Genomic DNA, 27,470 nt, shown 5'->3' with positions numbered 1-27,470 from the left:
GATCATCACACTATTGTGTGACTAGAGAGAAAAATTAAACTTCTAATGTATCAATACCTGTACATGTATTTCTTTTTGTTACATGCATTATCTACTACCAGCGGACTAGCCCCCTGCTGTAATGGCTTGCACAGATGTGTGGCCCAAGTTATGTGGCTAGAGAAATGGAGATGGGTGCCACCCCTAAGCATCTGCTACTGATGTACAGGCAACTCAACTTTTTAACATGTATTACATCGGTGACAGATATGAGACATCACACACAGAGAGTTTATCACAGACACTGATATCAGATATCACATACTGAAAGCTAAACAGGGACAGATATCAGCTATCACACAGCCCATCTCATACCTGCTAATGCGTGTTCTGTCATGCTCAGACACAGGGACTCCAGGCGGTTGTTGATCTCTGTGGGATCTGCAGCCACTGAGTAGTCTGGAGGGGAAAACACATGTCAAAACATACTGTTAAATGTGTTAATGGTACTCAAAATTGCCATGTTTTATTGGTACCTCAATAACTCTAAACATATGCAAAATATAGAATTTGTATATACTTACGTGTAGGACAATGGACCATTGTGATGGTCTTTTGTCCATTGAAGCCGTGGTCAAAATCAGCTTACAGAAGGCATGCTGATTCTGACCACGGCGAAAATATATCCATCAAAAAGATCTTAAGATATGTGTGTTGACATGACGTAGTGAAAATATGGAGATGGTGACAGCCCTATTCTATGAATGTGAAAAGATTATACTCCACATCTATATCAATGGCATATCATTGGTACCTCAATAACTACAAACAAGCCCAAAATTCAAACACATCCATCCAAAGGATATTGGTGTGATCACACAAACATAAACTGTCGACAGAAGCGAGCCTCCTTCTTGAAGGTAATACTGAAATGGAAGGTGATGGTGACAGCGCTATTCTATAGATGTGAAAAGATTATATTCCACATCATTATCAGTGGCATGTCTGTGGGACAGTGGCAGGTTACAGAGCTGGTGATCATTACCTTGTCTGGGGAACATGAAGGATGGCTGTGATGGTCTGACAGGGGCAGACTTTGTTCTCTGGACTGTGGCATGGGCTCTCTGCATCTGTACAGGGCAAATTAGGCACAACAATCTTAACCTTCAGCACTTCTCAGCATAAACATCATCAATACACCTTTCTCACCAGCAGCCATGATAGATCGAAGGCGAGGTGAGAGTGAGGCAAACAGACAAAACTTATTTCTAAAACCAGCTCCCATTTATTTTTGCCCCAAACCACACAAATTTTCACAATATACGATCAAATGATAAATATTACAACTAGTTTTATGCACTGACATATGTAGCAATTTAGAGTAGCATAGACTGATCCCATAGTCCCTTAAGAGATGCAAAATAAAAACATAATAATGCAAATATTTGACGGACATGCTGCCCTTCTCTTATTGGTCGATTTTCTTATTTCCATGCTATCATTCCTTGAATTGCTAAATGATGATGGGCAGTCTTTTGTTTGCCTCATTGAACTTGTTTTAGATCTATCATGGCCGCCGTGTGAGAAAGGTGGATGCCTTGATTCTACTGTATACAAACTACAATCATCTCCTTGCCATATGGAAGAAAAAAAAACTATCAAAAACATTTAATTCATGCATGGTTCCATCATGCTGCAACTTACATGTATCTGGACACAACAGTTTGAAAGAAAATTGTCTCATTGTGATGGCACTACCGAGACCTTGTAAGACCCACCTGATCCTGCTTTCTGTACGGCCCATCCGTGGGGTTACTCATCGTTCTCAGGTTGGCCGGGGGACCGCCTCCCATCATGCCCACCTTGGTGCCCCCGTAACTCTGGCGCCGAGGGAACTGCGGGCGTGGTCCTCGTTGCCCAGCAACAGAACCAGCTGTTGCGAAGGATCCCACACCTCCGAACATACTGTAGGTGTTCGGGAAGGTGTTGCCGTGCTGGGGGCCCCAACTGGGTAGGAAAGGCAATGATTGTGTATAAGTTCAGAAAAATGTGAATCATGGTATATGTCAGTGTTCCAGCCAGTGTCTGTCCTTCCGTCCATTGACAAAATTTTGCCCAATTTTGTCCTCTGTGATGGACCAAAATTGCCATATATCAATTGAACCCAGCTGAGTCTACCAGCAAAATTTACCCTCCCTCACAAATAAAACAAATAGTAGTAGCATTTTAAAGGGTCCAGATTTCAAACTGTTCCTGGAGAGCATGGCCCTGTACCTCCCTAGGATCATCGCGCCTTCGACAGAATTTCCAATCAATATCCATGGGGGACGGAAAAAATTTCAGGCTGGCTAGAACACTGTTGTAACATCTGTTCAGTAACATTATCAATTTTTGTTTTTCGTTCAATTTCTAACTCCATGTACATGTTTAACTCACAACTAATTTCAGGTGAATAAAGTCTTCCATAAGGCTCCTTTAGCTAAATTTTTAAAATACAGGTGAACAGGATCCAAAAATGATCTTGGCTGTTCCATGACTTGCGTATTGTATATATACCATGTACTGACTGTTCATTTTATGTACATTGTATTGTGTATATATTGATGGCACGACTGTTTTTAATTGATGTTTGTAAATATTGACCAATGTATGTATACGTCGATGTAGGTTAGACATCCAGGTAATAAGATACGCCAAAAAGTAGTTACTCAAGCAACTGGATATGGTTTTGAAACGGTCAGACGTTTCGGATAGAATCCACTATCCTCAGTGTCACTGACGAAGGATAGTGGATTCTATCCGAAACGTCTTTTTGGCAATGTATGTATGTTATCTATGTGTGAAGTCCAGGAAGATTAGTGGCGTGGCCTAGGGCATGTCAGTAATGGATTTTCTAATAAAGTCTCAGGTAAACACAGGAGCCTGTTTCCTCACCCTCTGGGCTGTCTCCCACTGTCCATGCTGCTTCTTCTGGGGAAGTTTCTCAAGAGCTTCTGGACCTGCTGTTTCCATGACAACAGTCTCTTCTTCTGGGTGTTCGTGAACGCCTTAGTTGGAAAATAAACAAACAAATAAATTCATACTCAAACTCACCAGCTAGTATGCATATACTGAAGAACACAAGACCACTGGTTGACTGAAGTTGATGACCTTCAAGTATGAGGTAAATTTGCATGTGCATTTAAAGCCGAGAAAGGCATTGGCAAGGTTGTGGGGCTAATGAAGTTACAATGTACCAATTGAAGGCCAATTAGGTAAACAACATCACGCAATAATAAAACTGCTAGACAGACAAAGGTTTGGTCTATCAAAGCAACAATGGTAGGTTAAATGTGGCATTTTCATTTAAATACTTAAGTGGCAAACATCTATTCAAACATTTCTGCACTTACATGCTATCTTGCTAGATGGCATGAATACAACAAGTACAAGGCTAACTTCAATTCCACATTTTCAGGTTTTTTTCTCCTCTCACCTCATGGATCAACGTTTTATCTATGAGCTGCAAATACAGGTTGACATTCTCGTCATCAGGCCGGGAAACCAGCAACTGTGTGCAAGCTGCAGAAAAATAGTGTCAAAAACAAAGCCATTGGTACTCGTGGGTGGAAGAACAGAAGAACTCACAAACATATCATAATCGACAACGTTCCTCCTGTAAGTTTCCAACATACTTCACATCTCCTTATTGTTTTGCTCCAAAAAATATCTTGATATCCCATTCATCTCACTAAAGGATTGTGGGATGTTAATGAACCTCAGAAATAGTTCTACAGTTGTTCCATTTTTACAATAATAATATCTTTATTATTGCGCAACAATTGTACAAGGTACAAAGCATGGCATCTACTCTACATAACTACAGTTCTATGAGGCTAATCTACTTGGTACAAGGATGCATAGTATGGGATGAAAATGGTCTTTTACAATCATTGGAGGGATTACTAGCATCTAGACATTCTTTAATATACTAGTATTTTCCTGTGTATACCATGCAGGGGTTGTCACATGTCATAATGTACTTTTAAGTATTTAAAAATACATTGAAGACAGGAAGACCTTTTGGGTTTGGTACAGATGTGCTTTGCCACCCTTACTCTAACAGCAATGTTCTGTTATAAAACGTTGGTGCATATGTGCTGTGCCACCCTTTTTCTAACAGCAATGTCCTGTAAAAACGTCCCACCTTTCCCCATGACCCTGGTGAACTGTCCCGGAAGGTCCCCCTCTGGGATGGGTACTGTGGACGACTCCCCGTCTGTCGTGGCCGCCGGGGAGGGTGGGGGGGACTTCTCGTCACTGCCCTCGTCTGCAGAGGAGGGGGAGTCTGCCAGGGGGGTGTAAGGCTTGATGGGGGTGATGAGCATGGACTTCAGCTCCAGCAGAGCGCTGCGCAGGTTCCCCAGCTCCAGAATGTCCTGCAAGGAGGAATGGATGGTGAGTTTGAAAGTGCTACCTACATGTACATGTGTATGACCATGCTAGAAAACATTCATTTGCTCATGGCCCAGCATCGAAGTTCATGTCAGAAAACATTGTGGTAAATCTAACAGAACTCTTTTTCCCCCCATACCAATAGGAGGACTCATCTATATGAATGTGTATGGCTTTCTTTTGATTTTAAGATCCCAACCAAAGAAATGGTTCAGCTTAATGTTCTCTAAGTCAATGTTCTAAATGTTCTCTAAGTAAGTCAATCTCATCATCTCTCATCGCATCTATCCCTTAGCCTAACAATTTGACCGTTGTGGTACCACAGAACATCTGACAACCAGTTTTCCCTGAATGTTACTGTTACAGCCAGCTCAATGTTAAGAATCTCCATATACTTGAATGTAAGTTCATCTGTGATGGTCTGGATGTGTGACTTAGGCTTTGGGTCATTTCAACTTGATGAGGATCAGAGGACTGATTGAAAGCTTGTTGGTAAGCGCTTTATTTTGTGTACGGAAATAGAGTTTTAAAATTGTAACATAAACTCCATATAACTTATGATCATCACCTTCTCCAGCTGCTGCAGGACAGTCTGTCTCTCCTTCAGCTTCTGGATGCTGAGGACGATCTTGTGCCGCGCCCCCTTGGTCACGCCCTGCGCCTCCAGCTGCTCCTCTGTCAGGTTCATCATCTCATCGTACGTCAGCTGAGAGAACAGCGGGGCGTACTTGTGCAGACGCAGGCTCTTCAGCCAGGCAGGAACGTCTGCAGGGAGGGGGGGAACAGACACGTGATCTAGCTGTGCCGTCGTGCGAGTACTCACCTGTGCTGGGCTGTTCCAAACTTCAGCACACCCCCTAATGGTATTCCAAACTCTGACACATACCCCCACTGGACCACAACACCACATTAAAAACAAATGTTCTTTACTGACAAAGTACTTCTGACCAGTTCTGGGGGATGACAACATGGGACATCACATTTGGAGATTTTTAAAAAATTTTCTCCAGGGGGGTGTAGGAAGTTAAGGGGAGCCCAAGGTTTTTGCTAGGGAGAACAAGGGAACTTTCAGAGCTTAACTCGAAATTGTTGGGATTTTAATTGTATTTGTAAGTGGTCATTTGTAAGTGGCTTGCATTTCTTATGCATTACAGCATGATGACAGCAAAAATATTAGAGAGATAGGACAGATTGACAGCACAAGCTCAGCAACACTCAGAGGACATTCTGCTTAAAGCAATGGAGCAGAGACAGACTAGGAATTATTTACAACATACTGATGACTAAGGGAAGATTACAAAATTCAGAATCAAATAACAAATCGATGTGAATTAGATAAAAATTAGACAAAGCAGATTTAGGGGATGAAGGGAATCTCACTGACTGACTGAGGGTGAGGTAGGGGGTTTGATATGGGAGGAGGTGATTTAAAACAGAGAAATAGAAAACTACAAAGCTTTGTTACGTTTTACAACATTTTAATGTTAAAAAGACAACCTGTCAGGTTTTAACAATACCCGAAGAGCTATATATTATTTCCAACATATTAACAGCCCTACTAGATGGTTCCCTTGCTCTCCAACATCCCATTTTTACCTTGTGATTGCAGTCTATTCTCATGCTGAGAGAAGAATGGTGAATAGTTGTGCTGCCAGGGCCTTTTCAGCCAGGTTGGGACATCTATGTGTGAGAAACAATGTACAGCAGTGTCAGACATGGCAGACATGCTGCAGCGCTCTTACCTGCAATACTTCATCAATCAGCTCAATCACATTCATTACTCTACATCACCTGTTTTTGTATTAGTTCATTAGTCAAATGACACATGGAACAAATCAGGTTTATTCTTCTGTTTTACTGTCACATAATACATTTTTTTGTATCCACTCATCCAAAGCTTTTATTTCCTTAATACAGTAGCAATTCAACAAACATAACTCTGCACATTTTTTTCTGCGTGAGTGCATGATTGGTGACAACATAAATGCGTTATGTTAACCAGCAATATCATCATTCAGCATCAGATGCATTCTTGATTAAAACAAAATGAGAAGCTCATCCAGGTAATCCTTTACCAGCACAGAGGATATTAAGGGTTGGTTCTTGATCTCATTCTCTCCCAATCTGTATGCGATTCTATCACAATTTATCACTTTACTTGAATTTCTTTTTTAATTAGAGCAATAAGTGTCCTGATGTTTCAGTCCCTTCTACACATGTTTCACACAGAAATGTTGTGAATCACAGGTATGAATCAATACCCTTCTGAGGAACAGAGTGAGCCAGAATCAACAAGGATGTTAAGCAAACTATTCAGTCAGCATGGCCTAGCCAGGACAGGGCAGGATTAGAATTCCTCTGCCATGTAGTATGATGGTGTTAGCTCGTGTGTGGTTACTTGGCATCACACCCTGGTGCTTGCTATATAAGGCAAAGACGAGGCCGTATCAAGTTGGTAAATATTCGAAAGCCCGTAGGCGACATGTTTTAAGAAGCTTGACCTTTTGACAGTCAGATGCAATAAGAGTTTGTCTTCCTCAAAAACGAACACCACCTCAAGAAACGATCTGATTTGATTGTCAGACATTACACAAGGCAACATCATCAATCATTAATATTCACTCTTATCATATCACTTAACTCCTCATTTTCCTAAGATTCCTGTTTCTGCTTTTGTTCAGCGCCCCCTACTTATCAGTTATCCCCCCTCTGATCTAATCCTGAAGCCATCTCCACATGACTCATCTAAGTGTGCTGTACTGGTGTTCAGTCCCTCGTCAGTTGGACAGTTTCCTGTACTAGCCTGGGAATGTCCCAGCCTGAGTCTCCCACACCGGCGTATGTGGGAAAGGGGGATCTCCGCAGGCCCTGTGGTCCTGGACTGCCCTGGAGTCTGAATGAACTGGCCGCGCTCTCCTCATGAATGGATGCATGATTTACATGACTAAGAGTCCACATCCTGACCCAGCAGACTTACAAGTCCCACATTCCTCTGCCAGGCAACCTATAATTACAGAAGATGAATGGATCTAGGCTTCACCTTCCTTCAAGGGAAGTGGGGCCAACCGTTTCTTCTCCTCCTAGCGAGATGCCGAGCAATCAAAAGAACCAACCCATAATTTTCAGGACAGGACAATCGGGTAGATGGTGGTATTTCTTGCGGAAATGCGATTGTCCTTTACCTTCCAACCTACAATATGTAACAGTTTCTAACATGTACAACAATTCAGGCAAAAAGCAGGATGATAAAATAATTCCGTGGAACAACAATGTAATATTCCCCCATCAATCTGAGCAACATGTAAGAAGATTGGGAATTCCTTTAGGCAAACATTACAATCTGTTAATTGCATATAATCTTGATGAAATATATAGATGCAAAATTGATATTTCCCATTTACGCTACACTGGTGGCACGACATGAAAAATCTCATTGTACCAGTATCTAAAGCAGTCGTCCCCTTTATTTCGCGACATTTTGCAAAATCTATTAGTTCTTTTTACTTCACTGTGTAGAGATACTTGCATCATGACATTGATAGCTTAAGCATTAAGAAAGAAGTAACAACCCGTCTAAGCCGCAAGTGAACCTTCCCTATGTAGATGCCATCACAACAGCTAAGGCCTCTAAAGCAGTGCCTGATTGAAAGGTCAACTATGTTATTAGTCTGGTCAGGCATTTGATACAGACCCTCCCCCACCGTGTACCCTTGACCATGTTTAGCAGTACATTTCCTGCACAGGGATGCGATATTCATCCAGGATGTCCTACAATCTCAATAACGCTGGAGCTGCAAACAACAAGACATTTTTCTGACTGATACACACTACCCTTGGATAATTTGAGGAATGTCAGTGGCAAACATGTTGTTCTTGTAAGCTTAAAATTCTTATCAACAAGTATTTTGTAATGTAAGCCACAAATGTTTGGAAAACACATTTCAAGATTTTGGTGCTTCTAATTTTACCTTTTACATGTAATTACATCAGAAAACATCAATTATTCGAATTTCCGTGAAACTGCAGGTAGTCTGATGTGACTAGACTACCTGGGCAGCTCGTTTTCCTCTGTAAAGTAACACACTGAGATGTGAAAATTACTAGTCTTATCACAGAGAAACATTTCATGTATGCATTGGATCAGTACAACAATTTAATGCACATTTAAGCGGTACAATCCATGTTAGTCATACCAAGTACATGTGCTTGGCAGAAAATGGATATATTTCATTTATCAATTTTAGCGCTTCAATTACCAGGATACCACAGTTAAATCAATTATGTTTATATAATATATTCAGAGATCTGATTCTGTTTTTAATCTTACTTCCTGTCTTGTGTGCACACTGAGTCCTACATGTATTTGGGTGCATAACTGCAGAAGCTGCATGACAAACACGAATGCAGGCGACCCAATATGGTGCCACCAATCAATTTTTACTACATGTAAATTATTTTGGCTTTATGCAACCCAAACGTTCAATATCCGAGGAAAGAGAGTGTGAACACTACAAAGTAGCTAACCTTTCATATTTGTCAGAGAGGTGAAAAATGTGAATATCATTCCTTATCATTTATATAACAATCTCCATATGTCAGGGTTACTACCCATGTCATCCTCATCACCCTACATCTTACTTAAGGTTGCAACATTTCCTAGATAGAGTGATTAGATCAGTAAGACTTGATTCTGCATCTGAACCTTGTACCTATCAGGTAAGGTTGAGTTAAGAATGAGAAGGCCCCAGGTCAGGGTTAAGGTGATGGTATCAGAGGCACAGTCATCTGTGGAATGCCAGCTGTACCCAGTTTCTTTCACAGTCACTTACTTCTTTCAAAAAGGACAGAGGTCATTACTAGTAACTCTGTTTTCCATACCCCTGCCCTAGAGGAGAATCATTCAGGATTGAACCACCTTTATACAGACTACACATTAAGAGCATAAAATATTCTATCAGTACCTGGAACTAGTAAGATGTGTTTATTGCTTCTACGAACCAAGAGATACTTCTTGGAAAGGGGAACATCATTTCTGGGACAGATCTGAAAAACAAGATGTTGTCCCCCGTACATGCATACCATTTTCCATACCAGCAATTCTTCCTGTATAACACTATTTCTTGATTGCTCTCCAGTGACGACATGCATTCGCGAGCCATGACATCAGAGGAAAGCAGTATTCCAACAGCGTGTGGCTCAGACTAATCAGGTAGCATAGAAGACAGGCACATATACAACGTATGCGTAGTGGATATGCTACACAATCATACATTTCCTTTTGGTCCCAGCATTCAGCAGTCTACAGGTGTAGCAGCACAAAATTCTAACTGTTACATCAGTAATGATGGTGTTATAAAAATGGACATGTTTCTTTGTGATTATCATCGAAAATATTTGCTCAGTGGATTCTATGATATTTCTGTTTTAATTAGAAACAATGTGACAAGGGAACATATAAATTGCAGAGATAATCAGCTAAAATTTAAGTTTCACCAAATGAGAAATTTCTGCATAGCCTCCTTACTATGAACTACTGTATGATGCTACCTCAGGGCTCGAAATACCACCTGCATATGCAGGTTAGTGCAGGTAGAATTGGAGCTGTGCAGGTATTTCTGGTGTCTACAATGTACCTGCACCTAACCTGCACTGGTCCATGTACTGGGTTTTATACATAAATGTCCTATAATGTCGCTGTATATGGATTGTTACCAGCTGCATTGACTGTTACCACCATGAAGTATAAAAGAAAAAATAGCAATGGTTCCTGAAAATTTTTAGCATGAACCATACTTCCTAAATATTCAGAGTGGTGCAGGTAAGATTTGTCTGGTGCAGATGACTTTCAATTTTACCTGCACCAGTGCAGGTAAGCAGAAAACAGTGTTTCTAGCCCCGTACCTACACTGATTGCACAGCCTGTTTGTGTGTTACACTTGACTGGTGTCAGATCATACTCCAAAGAAAGACTCACCTCATCTGACACTTAAAACCACATTAAACCCCTCATCAATTATTGAGGGCATGAAAATCTGTCTCAGGCAATTCCAATACCATGAGGGCATGAAAGGGGACTTATCAACCGTTGAACTTCTAATTAAAATGCTTGCCCAATCCTGGTTAAAGTACTGATGAGAAACCTGTTTCTAAATGTTACTGAATTACTTTTTAACGAGATAAAATCCTTGCCAATAATTTCTATATCACCATTGTCTCTGATCCCCTTCCATGCCCTTGGACAATTGACCTACATTCCAGCATTTAATGTCCAGGAGAATCCAGGCATGGCTGATAAAACACAATATGCCCAATGTCCTTTATAGTTGACAGAACGGTTCAATAAAACAGTGATTTCATTTGTAACTTTGTAGGAGAATTAAGAAAATTGGAAATTCTAAAACTTCTGGTGGACCCCTTGAATGAACATAAAAGTGTCAGTAACACTCAATTTATTTTCAGCTTCCTCACTGTTACATCGTTCCGATAGAACAACCTTTTGCTGCTCACTCAATTTTCCAGTCTACTGCACCTCCTTCCAATCCAGCAGCTGTTTAAGGTGTATCAGGGAAAATTTAGTCTAGTTTCCTCTTGTAATGATAGCTTTCATGATCTATATGTCATTGCATGTGATTTTCCTTCAAACTATCTGTAATGAGCTGACTTAAAGATACATCTCCTCAGATACATCTCATCAGTTTAACAGAAATCCTTTTCTATCTATATGGACCACAACCACATTCACCTGAGGAAAATCATTCCCACCTAGAATTATAAGAAATGGTAAAATGTGACAAGACAAAACAAAATTTGGCAAGTCTGAAAACATATGGAAGTCTTATGCCATACCATAGTAAGGTTAGATAGAACAAGAACTGATTGGGAGTGCAACAACGTCCTGGGGGAGACATTAATGTTAACAGAACCTTGGCTGGAGACTAGTGCAGCTGTAAAACTCTGGCAGGAGACCAGCCCAGTTGAGAATTCTTGTGAATCATGCTGTTGTTTCTGTACACAGAATTATCACAAGCTTAGGCTTGTCTCCCTCCCTCCATCTGTGTTTGCCTAACCTCTGTACAAGCAGGAGGGAACACGTGCCCACCCGCATGTTCCAGCCACTCCAATCAACAGAAAACCAGTCACCCTACAGGGAAGAGACATCCTCTGTCTGGTGTTCTGTGTATATAAAAATGCCACAGAAGTTCAACTACTCAAATTCTGCGACGTCTCTTTTTCTTTTAGACCTACCTACTCAAATCTATAGGAAACACTTTCTCCCATCAGTATTTCCATTGATTTCAATATGTCCAGTGATCATTACCTAGCCTACCTGATTTTCCCTGGGAGGCTGATTATCATTTCACTGTGAAATTGATATTTATCATCACAATTCTAATGGCAGCCACACACACAAACATTTATTAGAGAGGAATATTTGCCCCTTGCCTCAACTATCACACGAGGGGCAGCTATGCATGTAATGTCTCCCATGTGGGGTGTTATACCTCAGAAGTTCTTTCCTAGAACTGCCTGTATGGAGGCAAAATTCACTGGGGACTCTGGGGAGAGGACTCCGCCTCGTTAGATGCTCAGTTCTAATGGTTTGTTCTCCCTATGTATAGCTACTTCTCGATAGATCTTCTCATCTACTGGTGAACATAACAAGTACTGCTATAGAAGGGAAGGATCTTCATATAGATTTCTGACTGTAGGCTGGCAGCAAGTAAAAGCCTGGTGCTCCCTGATCTCGTTTGTATTCAACAAGTGTCTGAGAAGGCTGGCAAAGTAGTGTTTGCCTTCCAGACCTACAGAGCTCCGTTCCTCTTGTGGCTGAGCAATAACAACAGGTATCTGGCTCTACAGAAGTCTCTGAGAATTTCTGTCTTTATCTTTGGCTTGGCAGTTCAAAACACATGTTATGGTCATCCAAAAACCCAGCATGGACTCTTGATTATCAAAAGACACACACGGAGGATGGCCTGTGGAGCCTCAGTGATTGAACTGATTGAAGTTCTCAGACTTTTTAACTGTACTGTTGAATGGTGCTGAAGATGGGTACTGAGAACGATAATCATCAACACACATGTAGCATGTTTTTCACGGATTTAGTCTTTTTGTGATGTTCCTACTTCAAACATTCGACAATTAGCATTACTGCTGTGACAACCAAGATGAGGATGAAGGGTTTTGTATAATACACCTGTTGCTGGTGGTTGTTTACCTCATTTGCATACCTGACTGAACAAGCTTTCTCATGATATCGAAATAACTACATGTATATTTACTTGAATAGCACAAAGTCTGTTCTTATCCACTGAAGGTATATTCGATGAGCTACAGCTAGCTGCAGACCCAAACATATTTCCTTTACCAGTGGGACGTGTCTGGACGGGGGAAAAACAAGAATCGGAGTGAAAACTGATGATATCTGGGGTCAAAGAGATACACATGTACATGTACTTCTTCACCTTCTACTGTTCTCATTGCTGTTCATGGTGAGCCTAACAATCCTATCAGGATGCCAAGCCTCTGCACATTTGTGAAAAGCAAGCTTATTTTGGGGCTGGCACTGAGGGCACCCCACAATCTCTGGAGCATCTCTCTGCAGCACTGTCTACATGCAGAAATCAAATCAGAGAGGTACAGATAGGCACCACTCATACCATCAGCCCTTTTGGCTCCACAACACATCTGTCTTCTGGCTGCAGCTTATCTTAAATAATTCAACATCTTCAGTGAAAACAGAGGAAAAAGGCCAGACAACTGTCATCCTGCTTATATCAAATTCTACGGCATCTATCTGCTGTGGACAAATTGTGCTGACACGCAATCACCATAACAAGAGTTCCCCCACAGAAAACAGTTCCCTGCATGCTGGTTTAAAGTGCTTATTTTCCGCAGTTCCTAAGCCACTAAATATCGCCAATAGATTTTCCTTGAGTCCTTAGAGCGCACAGTAAATGTTTTGAACATAAATCTGGGATCTTCTCAAAAGTTACAAAAGATGGAGGATTTGTTCCTTGGTAAATCATAGGAAACGTCAGCAAAGAGGCTAAACTTCAAATCTCCCACACTACTTTTCATCTCATCAATGGATCTGGGGACTGTTAGGGTGAAGGTCACAGCAAAGTTTGAGATTTGCTGCAAATCCTAACTCTTACACTCCCTCACTACTGCTGTGAAAGTCACATTTAAGTACAAAGATTGGTGAGGGGGCATGCATGAAGAGGCCCTTAGAGACATCCTTTCTTAAAACATTGGAGGAGGATGTTTTTTTGTGACAAACTGACAGCCATGGACGCCACCTCACAATGCCAGGATAATACACAGCATGTTTACCTGTCTGGGTTCAAGTTTTAACAAAATACTGCAAGGCGGCCTCTAGATACCCTGTCGGATGTCGCAGGGAGGTGCTACCATTGTGGCAGACATGGCCAAATCATTCCTCATACTTCGGCACCCAATTTACATACACATCTTTGACCTAGGCTATAGCTACTTTTCTCTGGTCGCAAAATGTGATGGTTTGCACCACTGCAGTATGTACAGTGACTTGATGGTTGTAACTGTGTGTATCCATTTTCTTATTTTGGCATGCAAATGGTTTCGGTAATTTCAACACTTTTCTCTCTCAGCTTCATGTCAGGTGCTTCTCCAATCAGTCTCTATCTAGAACTTCTTCTTTGAGTTGAGGCAACCGCCTTCAGCTTGGTGAAGATTATGTTGGCTATAAAGATTATGTTGCCTGTAATGTGTCTTGTTCTAAGGTTCAGGTAAGGTGTTTTCCACTTACTATCTATCTAGAACTTCTTCTTCTTTCAGTTGAGGCAACTGCCTTCACCTTGGTGAAGATTATGTTGCCTATAAAGATCTCGTTACCTGTAATGTATCTTGTTCTAAGGTTCAGGTAAGGTGCTTTCCACTTTGCATCTATCTAGAACTTCTTCTTCTTTTAGTTGAGGCGACTGCCTTCACCTTGGTGAAGATGATGTTGCCTGTAATGTGATTATGTTGCCTGTAATGTGCTTACTACTTCAGACCTACCTTTCATGCCGTATATCCTCACCCCAGAGCTTTTTGACCTGTCAATTCAATTCTTTTCTGAAAATATCCGAGAAGCAAGAGATAAACTTGGTGTGGCCTAAACCAGGTTTTGGCATTTTCACCACTTTTCTCACTCTCAGATTCAGGTATGAAGAAAACTGTTTGACAGGTGCTCTTCCACTCAGCATCTAAGCAGAACTTCAGACCTACCTTTCATGCCACTGCCCTCCTCGTTGAAGGTGTTTCTCTGCGGCTCGTCACAGTTGTCTCCGCCGCTGCCCGCGCTGCCCGAGGAGGCCACGCTGCTCTGCGGGGACAGCGGGGCGTGGTCCACCTGCAGCGACCCCGATCGGCTCTTGTTCACGTCGTCCTGCGCGGCCCAGTCGGGCTGGATGGGGATGGAGGTGGGCGGGGTCAGGGAGTTGCTCCTCCGGAGGCGCTGGTGCATCCCCATGGCTGTCAGGGACACAAAAATCAAACATCAGGGTGTCAAAAATCAAACATCAGCAGGGCTCGAAATTCATTTTTGGGATTAGGTGCACTGGTGAACCCCGCTTATAAACTTAAATTTAAGTAATAACCTAATAATAAAACTTAATTACAAGCTATCAAATTCTTCAAGTACTATGACAGACATTTTTATCATCTTTCTAACACTTAGATCTCAAGAATATGATGTATACTAGTATACTTTGATATCTTTACATACCGTACATAAACTTAAGAAAATATTTGGGTGCACCCTGAGCCCTGATCAGGGTGTGGTTGATAATCAGCTTTCCCCAAAATTGAGTGAAAAAGGACTGACTGTAGTATTTGTATTATTGTGCACTCCATTTATTCAATCCTGTGTTGGTAATGATTTTCTTGATTTGTCATGACTTATTTTGTACTGGGCTCCCTTGGAAATCAGTTACGTCAACTGAAGGTGAAGGTCACCCTAAAGATGAATAAATAAAATTTAAAAAAATTAAAAAAGACTCAAAATGATTGTTCAGCTCAGCAGACATGTACAGTCTGAAAGATGTACATGCCAAAAATCACATCAGCTTTCCCCAAAATTGAGTGAAACAGGACTAATAGAACATGTTGCTTCAGCACAGGCAGTCTCACATGCACAAAATCACGGAACAGATAAAAGGTGTCATTCCTTTTTAAGTGTGAATATTAATTAATAAAAAAACTTCATATCTACCTAGTTTACAGTAAGTTTATGTGGTTCAATTGTTGATAGTTTTGCCTTCAATATTAGGCTGCTTGTAACATCTGTGATTATATTGTTACTGCTACCTGATCTGGACTCTAACATTTTAAGTTCTAAACCGTAATTAATCTACATATTGAATGTAGAATGTTGAAGAGTTATTACATGTATAAATGAAAGAACGGTAATCTAAGGTAGGTTGTCCCTGTGATGGCAAAAGGGGACAATGTACATTAAATAACAAGACTGCTCTTGTGTGAGTGCACATACAGTACCTAAGCCGCCACCACACCCACTACACTAAGTATGTCTCTGGGTTCATCCAAAACAAAATGTCAACCCAGAGCTAACCCAGAGCTCAGATTTGTGCTGATATCACCACATGGCCTCAGGAAGATCAGATACACGATCCTCTGAAACCCATCAAAAGGGTAGCATGGATACTTTCATTCTCAGATTATCCTGGGAAGTAAAATGGCCCACCCAAAAGGACAAGCAGCTTTGATGCCCTAAAACTGTTATAAATTCTCTCTCCATCAGTAAATATTTTACAACCAAAAATAAGTTGCCCAAATGATCCTTTTTTTTCTGATTCTCATTTATGAGTTATTGCTTGGATTGAACACAATAACTACTGAGGTGGAGGGGTGAGCTTGAGGTGCATCTACAAACTTTTCAGGTAAAACTCCAACAAACTAATTATACATAGATAGGCTTCGCTCATGCCTTTAGAAAAACCCTCCACACATAAAGAGCTTTACATTGCATGCCATGCATGAGCGTAAGACTGTGGCTTCACCAATGCGATGCTTACTCTAGAATTTCAGTTTCATGGAGGTCTGACCTCACTGGGGCCAGGACATGTGTACACCAGAGTTTGTGGAAGATTATGTTCCCAAAGATACTACTGCCATCTGTGCCTATCATGGTGCTAGGTTTTGAAGCTGGCAGTTTCCATTACAAGGAGATCATTCTGGGTCAACTCTCTCGCAGGCAAGAGAAATCCCTAAACTTTGAGGTAAGTTTTCTGGGCTGTGTTTTGATCTTGACAACTTTCAAGAACTTGGGGTTTATCGTTCTTGCTTGTTACAGGTTCCAAGTACATGTACTGGCATTGATGGTTTGGCAATTGATGTCTTTCAAACACTTGTTTGCTTGAGTTCAATATTGGAATATTGAGAGTAGTATTTCACCTTATTCAACTTGCTAAGACTGACACAGTTTTGGCAGACAGATTTCTTGTAATTGTGCCAAAACAGTGACAGGTTTGACTGTACTAGGTACAACAGACTCAATGGAATGATTTCTAAATGGCTGCAAGTACCAGAAGGACTATCATTCATCTTTGCTTGCGAGTGGTGACATAATATTCTTCTCTACAAAGTTTCAAGACTTTCATGTACATGAGTGCAACATGATTTTTACCTTCGTCAAGAAGGTAATGTTTTCGGTAGCATTTGCGGTTATGTATGTGTGGATGTATATGGATGAATACTTCAGAATAGCATAATTTAAGAGGGCCTGAACTGATTCCATTGATATTTCGTTTGTAGCTCTTGGTGAGACTTTGAAATGATTCGATTTTGTGCCTCCAAGCAGCTTGTTACTGTTCTGGGGCACTTTCAATTATTCTACTTCTTGCGCCCCCACACCTCTGCTTCAGTCTGACCTACCCTGGTTGTTGGAGGGGTTCATGTTGGCCGGCCCTGAGAAGGTTTTCTGCACAGGTGCGTGGTTGCCCGGTATGAACCCGCCCATCCCGCCAGACAGGTCCTGCCAGCTGCTGACGATCCCAGAGTCCCGCTGGTTGCGCCAGCCGTTTATCCGGCCGCCCTGGAAGTCCTTCTGGCCGTGGAAGCCGTTGCCCTGGTAGGACAGGTCGGCTGGGTAGCCGTACTGGGTCTGGTCCCCGGGGCTGATACTGTCGTGGTGGGTGCCGCCGTTCTGCTGGTTCTCGAGCGCCGACGACCGCTGCTCCAGATGCGTCAGCCACAGCGCCAGCGAGCTGCGCTCCTCGTTGCTGATGGCGGGGTGGATGAGCGAATACGACAGAAGCTGTCGGCTCTCTTCCAAATGGCGTCCATGTTCGATCGAGTCTGCCAGTATCTTGGGCAGCAGTTTCATGTATTCGGCCTTGGCGTCGGCATTCCCGGGCTTGAGCAGGGGCAGTCTGGACAGCAACTGGGAGACAACACTCTCCTTGGGCTCATTGGACAGGCAGCTCAGGTACACTGTGGAAACACAAGGGAGAGGATCTGTGTTATTATACAGATTACAAATAGATAGCTTAAGATACTAGACATTTTTTTCACCTTTTTACATTATCATTTCTGTGTGGTCCCTTGCAATTAGCCTTGAGGCATGAGGATACCATGACCTTTATCATCAATACAGGTCTGGTTTTGGAATATAGTCATGACGTACGACACTTATATCAAGAATCTACCAGTAATTCGAATTGTATCCCGGTCAGTGCTGCTTTTGACAGTACCCTAATAGGCAATGATCTCCAAAATGTGTCCCAGCACTCAACGATAACAACATTGAACACCTTCGTAGCCAGAGTCCCTAATTCTGCATATTCAACTAGCGAAAGATTATGAAAGACTTCAAAGAGCCATCTGAAAAGGACGCTGCAATGCTCTAACATTTTCTTAAACAATTAGGACTTTCAGACATGGTTATTTGTGGATTAGGCCACAACGGCTTGATTACATCTGCTTGCACATCAATTTTCATCTGTTTTCGAAAAACTATTTGCAAATAAATGTCATCACAATTTTTTGTCCAATTTGTTTCCTACTTTCATTTCAGTTTAGGGATTTCCAGAGGACGTAATCAAACAAGTTAGAAATATCTTCTTCAGTGGAAATCAGTTAACATCTTGAGACAAGGCTAGACCAGAATCCCCCAGTCAAGCAGAAATGTGGCTAAAATGCCACTTCAGTGGTTATTTGTTTCAAGCAGAAATGTGGCCAAAATGCCACTTCTGTGGTTATTTGTTTCAAAACATATCTATATATGTAACACAAGTGGCAGAGCAAGCGATGTAGACCTGCCAGACGGAAACAAAAAATTCATTTCCGTGCAGCCCTGAACATGGCTGCTTGATTGCCATCTAGGAATGAGGAAACTAGACATGAACCATAACTCACCACAAACAATGCACAGAATGTTTCTAACAGAACATACACAGCCCCAAGGCTACCGGGAAGGAAGCTGGTACTGTTTACAGGATAACACCAGTTTAGCTGCTACCATCTTGTTCAAGTAATCACTGCCCTTGACCCCACCACAACTGACATTTGTCTTCTTAATGAGATAAATTCCATCAGCTGGATCCAAGGTCTGTCTCCCAGTCCCTTCCTGCAGGCATGTGGATGGGTAAAGCCCATGGCTCACCAAAATCAAAGCAACTTCAAAGCACTAAATGATCACACGTAGAGGACAGATCTGATGTAATGATACATGTATTGGATTCATCCCATGAAGTAACCATCTCAAGGCATTGATAAGTCTGTATCTGGTACACTCATCACAATCGATGATTGATAAAGATAATCATTTTGTTATGCTTGTTTACCTGGGACACTGTTACCATCCTGAACCTCCAGGATAACCAAAGCTCTAGTGACAGACAGAAAACCACCTAGTTTACAAAACTTCCTGGATAACCAAAGTTAGCCTGGTATCCAGCTGTATTATACCTCAAGACCAAGAGTCTCTTCTGTCCTCTCTGCAACAAGAGACTTGGGAGCTATAATATGGTTGGATACCAGGCTAAACCAAAGGTCCAGTGACAGACAGAAAACCACCTAGTTTACCTGACTAATTCGGAACATAAGTGTGTGTTTAGGGGCGGCTGTTGTCAGACCACAAGGCTGCCCCTGGCTTGTCTCCAGGGTCACTTGACCCTAACCACACCCCATCTGTCTCTCCTGTGATCTGGTGAAGGTACAGTATCTGTAGGTTACTGTAAACGTGTTTCAGTTTGCAAGGATTTAATTTTGCAGCAAGGAAAAATGGAGTGTTTGCAGTGGTTTTCAGTTTGGAATAGTGCTATACTCGCAAAATGTAACGGTAATGGAAACACAGGCGGTGTCACATTCTCAATGAGGCAGTCACTGCCAATACTGTAAACATAAAACCAACACGAAAATTTCAGGAATTACAGTATATTAAAGGGACTGATTGTAGGGATCCCTGGTTTCTTGTACATATATGGGAGACTAATTACTTTAAGGTGTACAGCAGAGTTACTGGCTTTTTTCAGGTGCACTATTGGCTCTGTAACCACATGTTTGCTAGATTCTGTGCACCCACTTGAAGTCCTTGAAGCTGGCGTGTATTACTGACATAGCATAAACTCTTGTAATTGTGCCAGTGTTTGCTTTTTTTGGCAAAGAAAATGTGCAGGTGTACATGTTTCTCTTCACTCTGACTTTAACCATTTAGCAGCTATAAGACATTTTCCTATCCTAAGGAAATTGATTGAGGAGGATGTTGGCCTGCAAAATGGAGGGATGAGGGGACATACTGTCCACAGAAATGCATGGAGGAACTTCTCACTCAATCTTCAAACTTTGTCATAGCAGATCTGATAAGTAATACCTGGCAAATGCCAACTTCCTAACATTATCATTGGATTGCACCAGAGAAATAAGTAGTCCACTGCTGTAATCATTCTACAATCTGTGTTTTCTGCTTTATCATCAAGTTACCAGTAAATTAAAGGAAGCCCATCCATACTTACACATCACTTCACACCATCTTGATAAGGTGACAATAACGGACTGTGGATATTTCAGTATCCAGGTTTTACAATAGGAGATGGCCATTACACTAATCACTTGGTAGGAGCTTAGTAATTCACACCTCCTGTCTAATCCTTTGGTTTGTGACATTATTTCCCAAGGTAGGTTCCTGTGATCCCTTATCTCTGCTCATCCTAATTGTAAAACACTCAGGGGATATCCTTGGTGGGCAGGTCTTAGGAGGGGATGTCTTCTTAGCCATGCAGCCACTCCTCATGTGCTCTCAGCCATGTAGGATGGGGTATCAATAAAGGTGGATGAGAGACAGATGGTAAAAGGGTGGGACAACTTGGGACATTGATACAGCAACTCTGGTAACAGGGGATCTACAATAAACATCAGCCTAGTCCCTTAACTGGGGAAGAGAACAGATGGTATATATTCCTGAATTCTCGTCATCCTTTATGTACTTAGGCTGTTGACATTTGAAAAGATTCACAAGAAAGTAAAAGATGGGATGGCACTTCAAACATGTCTTATCTACTCTGGAAATCTTACTGTTCCTGGAATTGTTTCTCACATGTATATATTTGATAAGTTTAGAAGATTGGCCCCAGGCATTGTTTGGGTGATAATTTACTGTGATATGGAGGAACTGTTATGATTGATGGTGGTGTGTACATGTGTAAACAAACAAAACTGATGACACTGCGCTACTGAGCCTCCCCATTTCAAACACAGGAAAAAAATGATGAACAACATTAGCAGAAAAATCAGTTGTCTCTATTATCCAGCTCACCATATGGACTTGACATTTTACCCAGCACTCTGCTACTGGGCCTCACCATTTCAAATACAGGAAAAATCTCTTCATCATTCATGAGGAATACTACTAATATGCAGCAAAGTTGTCCTTATTATCCAAGTCAGCATATGGACTCGACATTTCACCCAGCATAAAAATATAAGAGGGGCCATAGGTCTGGTAATACGAGAGGGTTATGAGACAAACCCTGCTGAGCATATGACATGGTGACTTCACTGTTCAGGACACCCATGGTTATCCTGTAAAACATACTGCAAAAACTGTTGTCTGTGTAAGATAAAGCAAAATTTCAATTTCAAAGTCACTCCAATTACATGTATCTGACACATCTATATTGCACCCAGTACCTTCAATACTCCAGCAATTCTACTGTATCTAATTTCCTTCCTGATTTGTATCGTTTTTGACAGGCGCACAGTATCATGCCTGTACTATAGAGGGTATGCATACGTGAAATAATGTCTGTCTCAAGATACAGATCGATCAATATAATTACAACTTGTAATGCTGAAATAGCTGCAGCTGTCAGATAAAAGTTATTAAACCATAGCTAATACAAAGAAGACAGCCGCAATCCTACTCCATAACTCCCACTCAAACTTGCCCCTGGGACTAGAATTTTCATACCAATTCGTGTAATATTTTCTGCTCATTCACGCTTGTTATTTATAGCTGCACCAAAGAAGCATTTAAGTTTATACTGTGGAAACTTCATTAATGAATAAACATTGTTCTCCTACCTCCATCATTTTTAAAGCTAAATGGAATCTCCTTCATTTTTTTGATTGTGCTAAAGCTTGTTTTATGACTCTTGACTAGAATATTTCTCAACCATTTGTCTTGCAAAAATGTGTCATGGTGAATGTCTGGAGTTTTAAATATCAACTACAGACCATGTAAGACAATCACAGCCCAACTGCACACAACATGACCTGTATTTTCTGTAAACAGTGCATGGCAATAAAATACAACCACTACTTATAGACTACAGCTTTAATTTCATTGTCATCCTTGTACACTAGCGCAACCAAACAACAACCGACACTCATTATGTATGGGGGCATGTGTTTCCAGTCACAAAGAGCTGTGAAGGCAGTTGTGTACTGGTGTCAGTACCAAACATGGCAGCAGCCACCCCTGGCTACACTCTGATTAATCTGAATGAGGTAAGAGCATGTCCATGCAATGATCTAGGATGTCTGCAATGTTTGCGGAGTGGTGATCACTGCATAGTACAGAACAGATCCAATCCAAGAATTTAACATTTTGTTTTCATATGTTTTAGCTAGTAATGGGAGGATATTTCACTTCTGAAAAAATTCCAAACAATGGGATGGATGTAACAGGTGGATGTTGATATGTGCTTTGCCTTTGGATTATAACCTCAATGGGACCACAAACCCTTTCCTTAAAACAATAAGGAAAGACAACTGATTGCAATGACAAAACACCAATATACAACCAAACAGCTACAAGTATATGTAAATTTGAATGAATTCTCAATGAATTTTAACTAGATAGTGACTGCCTCTTCAAGACCAATACATCAGCTTCTTCCTGCTTGCATCCAGGATTATATGTATGCTGCATGCATTCTTCTGTGCACCAGCTACTTGTAATCTCATCATCTAGGGCTATAAATAGCACAATCACAAGACTCCTCGTTGCATGACTTCACCTGCGATGCTAGAGAGAAGCCAATGAGAACAGGGCTGTGTACCTACATCAGCGCTTGAAATACTTTTTTCTGCATACCTGCACCAGACAAATTTTACCTGCACCACTCTGAATTTAGGAAGTATGGATCATACTAAAATTGTTCAGGAACCATTGGTATTTTTTCTTTTATACTTTATATATGTGGTAACATTAAATGCAGCTAATAACAATCCCTTTACAATTACATCACAGGACATTCATGTATAAAACCCGGTACATGGACTAGTGCAAGTTAGGTGCAGGTTGACACCAGAAATACCTGCACAGCTCCAATGTTACATGCACTAACCTGCATATGCAGGTGGTATTTCGAGCCCTGGGTAGAGTTATAGGTATAAAGCCGTAGTTGACAAGCCAAGACGAGCTAAACTAACTAACCAAGCTTTACCTAAGTGTTTGATTAGACGTGTGTAATCACGTCACAGTAAGTGGATATAGCATCTCTGCCGGAGTTCTGACTTACGTTTGAAGTTCCAGCCAGAAGGGAATTTAGATTACTTCCTAAATGCCAAATGGGCAGCTTCCTTATGTGTGGCAGATCCTATCTGGATGGCTACATGAGCGGTTTATCATCCCTTATCACACCTTCAGGAGGGGTTCCAAATGATTTAGCCTCATTTCACACAACTCCTTTGTTTATATGAATATTCGATGCAGAAAATTTGAGTGTTCAAAAATCAATCGGAGAGGGGCAGGCAGACAGACAGGCGTGCTTATCATCGCGATCACCCAAATCCCTCATGGAACTAGATGTAGTGATTATCGACATATAACAACATTTAATTCCACCTGCCATGTTTCTGATACCACGAAAGTGTTTTATTGACTGGCACCCTTCTCAACCCCTGAAGTGTTGGTGAAAGCAGGGATTTCCATCTCTTAAGTGTAGTAGTCCCTAATCAAGCACCTGAGCAGCAAGTGCACTTGCTTACCAGAGAGCTTCAAGTCCCAAGGCACATGCAGGACTATTAGCCTGTGTGGAAAATGGTGATGTTAGAATCTATACCACACAGCACCTTTGAGGATTTGAATTCTCAGCACAATTCAGAGAGATAAGTGTTGATATATTACTGGTATTGTGTTCCTGGGGAGGAATTGCTTCACATTCATTTCTTCAGTGGCTGTATCAGATGGAGGCTCCTTATCTTTCAATGTGCAAACTTTCTATTCTATGATGAAGAAGCCACCTGTAGGCACGCCAGCCAAGATGCTGTAAAGATTCTCCTTCCTCAACAAAGCAGCCGCGCTCACCAAATCTTCCCTTACAACGTAGAGGGGTTGACATAGACCAGGTTCAAATGAGTCCGGTAAACCTGTCATAAGGGCACAGCAGCCGTTTCTAATGCATAAATCTTGTTATTTCAAACCAGTTATTATCAACATACGTGTGTGACTAACTAGACGTATCTGAGCTCTTTACACCCCCACTGGGAAAGAAATGGAAATCAAAGAAAGAAACCATATGAACTCATTATTGAGTGTTAAAAATAATGAATCGAAAAAGCCTGAATTTGCATAAATGTAAACGCAGCTTCCTTATGTCCGCCGACACATAAATGTAAACGCAGGTTAAAGTCACACTGAATGCTAAGATTACACACTTAGGCCTCTATAGTATGAACTGTAATATCTTGTTTTTGGGATAGTCATCTTACAAATATTCTGATAGTTAGTAACAGTTATACTCTAGAGAAGAGATAGTATTAGCACAGCTAAGCAGACTAAGTGGATGGTTTCATACAAGCAGCTTAAGTGTGGCAAGTATCCTTCAACTCCAGGTTTATCCAAACAAAGCCAGAGCGATAAACCCGAGGGACATCCTTAATCAGGAACCCAGCTCTGTTATGTAACAACAGCAAAGGTCATACAAAACACAAACTGCTTAATCAACGTTTCCTTCAAGAATGACCAGCATGTTTACTTATTTATACCTGTGAAGGTCAGCGGTATAGATTTATCTCATTGATACCCTCTCCTGGGCCCTCCCCCAGAGGTAATTATCGGCTCTTTAATTGTCTGGGGTTAAAGGTGAAAGATATGAAGATCAATCATTCGCTGGTACACTCCAAAAACATGTCATTGAAAAAAAAACTTGATTATGGAACTAGTTTAACTGTAATATCCAACAGAAAAATTGGACTCACCCAGATTTTTTCGACTGAACAGCACCAGTCTTTGTCAAGGAATGAACAATCCAATTTTTGTGTTGGAAATTACAGTTAAAATAGTTCTATAATGACTTCTACCAACACAGATGAACTTTCAAGTTAAAAACCCTTGATGCTAGTGGTAAAGTTTCACTGACTGAAAGAAAACTTCCTGATGATAGAAAATATTTCAGTTGGAGTAACCAAGTTGATAAAAGCTCCTTGGAGTAACAGGAGGAAAGAAGATGTACCATTTCCTGTCAGTGTACACGTAGTCCACCCCCTACCCCATCCCCCCACACTCTCCTCCCCTCCCCTATCACCAGTCACCATCCCAGATCATTCGTAGCCTTGCCATCTTGCGTGTTGATGGCAATAAATGCCAGCCGTTTGCTTGACGGTAGCAACTACTCTATTCCCGTGTTTGTCCTTGTGTACATAGACAGGAAGTGGAGCTCTTTTCGGAACTTGCGAAGAAGAGAGGAGGACGAGATCATTGCTCAAAACTAAAACTCATTTGACAGGTAGAATGTGGGGAGGGCCAAGACCTATGCACTGTGCCCTTCTAAACCTGGATGAATCCGTAAGATCTCACAGAGCGAACTGGGTACAAGTAGCTGTTTGTCAAAGCTTTAGTCGTGACCATTCAGCATGTTGCTAGAATGAATGACCTTGTTCCTCTTCCTATCACCAGTGTTAGAAGATGGTGACCTTGTCCTGCCAACTCAGGAACCAGTGGGGTGGAAATGTTCCCACTGCTAACCATGGCCATTTGGGTTTTGGTCCTAGGATGGAAAAGCGCTTGTTGGGGCAGAAAAAATTCACTCCATCTGTCCAAAAAAAATGAACTTCATGGCATGGAATAGAATAGATGAAAATGTATTTTCATCAGATCAAAATGACAGATCTAATGACAAAAATTACCAAACTATGAGTTGGATGGAAAAAATTAAAAGCTGGAGACAGCCCTGGTTTGATCCATCATTCAATGAGAAAGACGCAATTGATCCAACTGCTGTGATTGGTTGGTCTCAGTCTTGTAGATTTTTCCTTTTTGCAACCATATGCCCTAGCCCCAGTAGAATGGTACCCAGGCTAATATGCCCTCCCTGATCGTGAAGAGGGTATCATATGATACTGTATACCCGTATACAAAATGAACAAGCACATTTTTGCAGTTTCTGGCCTCCTTGTTTACAACACAATGTGAAAATGTGAAAACCAAAATAATCATCTGCAGATCTCTAGACACTAATTTCCTCCATAAATCAAAACAAAGTTTATCCCAGATCACTTGTCACTTGGGGCTACCAAAGGAAGTGGACTGATAACATGTATGAGAATATGATAAGTTAATAAAATCAGCCTATCAACACATGATGATATCTATTGTCTTATCATCTAAATAAACAAAATGCACAAAAAATCCAATTTTGTGGATTATTGATACAAACATGTTCATATTGGTAAATGCACATATAATCAGTAAGAAAAGGACAGACAAGCTGGAGGGCACAGTTTCCTTCCTAGCCTGGCATACAGCCGTATTATACTTTTTTATATCTCCTGAGTCTCTTCTGTCCTCTCCACATATCTCTTTCCTGCTGTCTGTTCCAGCCATCATTTTATAGTCCACAGTTTCTCTTTAGCTATCCCATGAAAGAAGGATAAAAACATTGACGATGCACACCCCTGATAAATCTCAAGTTTTATCTGGTGTGAGGCACAAAATGTTTGTTAGGTATAGGCTGTATCGCTAACATATGTGCTTCTAATATGTTAAAACTACCCAAACATATAATAACACTGTTTACATTGCTAATTTTCACTCCATTATCATCTACATCTAATTACTTACAACTAAGCCTTGCTTGACTATCACTCCTGTAAGAAAAACCTGTTCATCTGTGATTTACCACAATAAAGTAAACACATAATTGTTCACAAAAAGGACAATATACACCCAATAAAGGGCACATCATAGGCATTAGAGATTAGACCCCAACATCTGTGGTAAATGGATTAGTGAGATTGTGGGGTCAGGATGTACTTTGAAATCTAAGCTCCTCAGGGGAGTCTGGCAGTGTGCAAGGCCAGCAGTGGGCCTCCTTCATTCATACCCAAGATGGGCAAAGTTTCATTCAGGAGCTGAAATGTTCATTCAGCAGGGACCCCAACTGTGCATACCAGCTATGATTAGCTACTGGCTTGTGTGTGGGTGCACCTGTCAATAGACAACCCACTGGGGAGGTACCTGGATGAGAAGGGGGGTTGTCTTAGTTCAGCTTGTATATTGTTCAACATGTGATTGTGAGGGGTAAGACGTTTTTACAGATGATGGTCATAACAAAAAAGAAAAGAAAATG

General features: G+C 41.3%; 1 protein-coding gene across 2 annotated transcripts in view; it reads right to left on the bottom strand.

The window, feature by feature from the left end:
• The window catches only part of LOC118427263 (protein Smaug homolog 1-like), a 48,197-nt gene that overhangs the window by 1,921 nt on the left and 18,806 nt on the right, over positions 1-27,470 (bottom strand). The window contains exons 2-11 of one of the 2 annotated variants that reach the window (XM_035836946.1): positions 17,332-17,889; positions 14,665-14,910; positions 6,010-6,093; positions 4,982-5,178; positions 4,166-4,397; positions 3,455-3,540; positions 2,914-3,026; positions 1,758-1,986; positions 1,025-1,109; positions 355-438 (exon numbers count right to left, since the gene is read on the bottom strand). In XM_035836946.1, coding sequence (XP_035692839.1) covers positions 355-438; positions 1,025-1,109; positions 1,758-1,986; positions 2,914-3,026; positions 3,455-3,540; positions 4,166-4,397; positions 4,982-5,178; positions 6,010-6,093; positions 14,665-14,910; positions 17,332-17,889 — 1,914 coding nt within the window. The remainder of the gene's footprint in view (positions 1-354; positions 439-1,024; positions 1,110-1,757; positions 1,987-2,913; positions 3,027-3,454; positions 3,541-4,165; positions 4,398-4,981; positions 5,179-6,009; positions 6,094-14,664; positions 14,911-17,331; positions 17,890-27,470) is intronic. The other variant, XM_035836953.1, reaches the window with a different exon arrangement.

This window comes from Branchiostoma floridae, chromosome 1, assembly GCF_000003815.2.
Source record: "Branchiostoma floridae strain S238N-H82 chromosome 1, Bfl_VNyyK, whole genome shotgun sequence".
NCBI classification, from domain to species: Eukaryota; Metazoa; Chordata; class Leptocardii; order Amphioxiformes; family Branchiostomatidae; genus Branchiostoma; species Branchiostoma floridae.
Note: the sequence above shows the minus strand (reverse complement) of the source record. Positions and strands in the feature narration are given on the sequence as shown.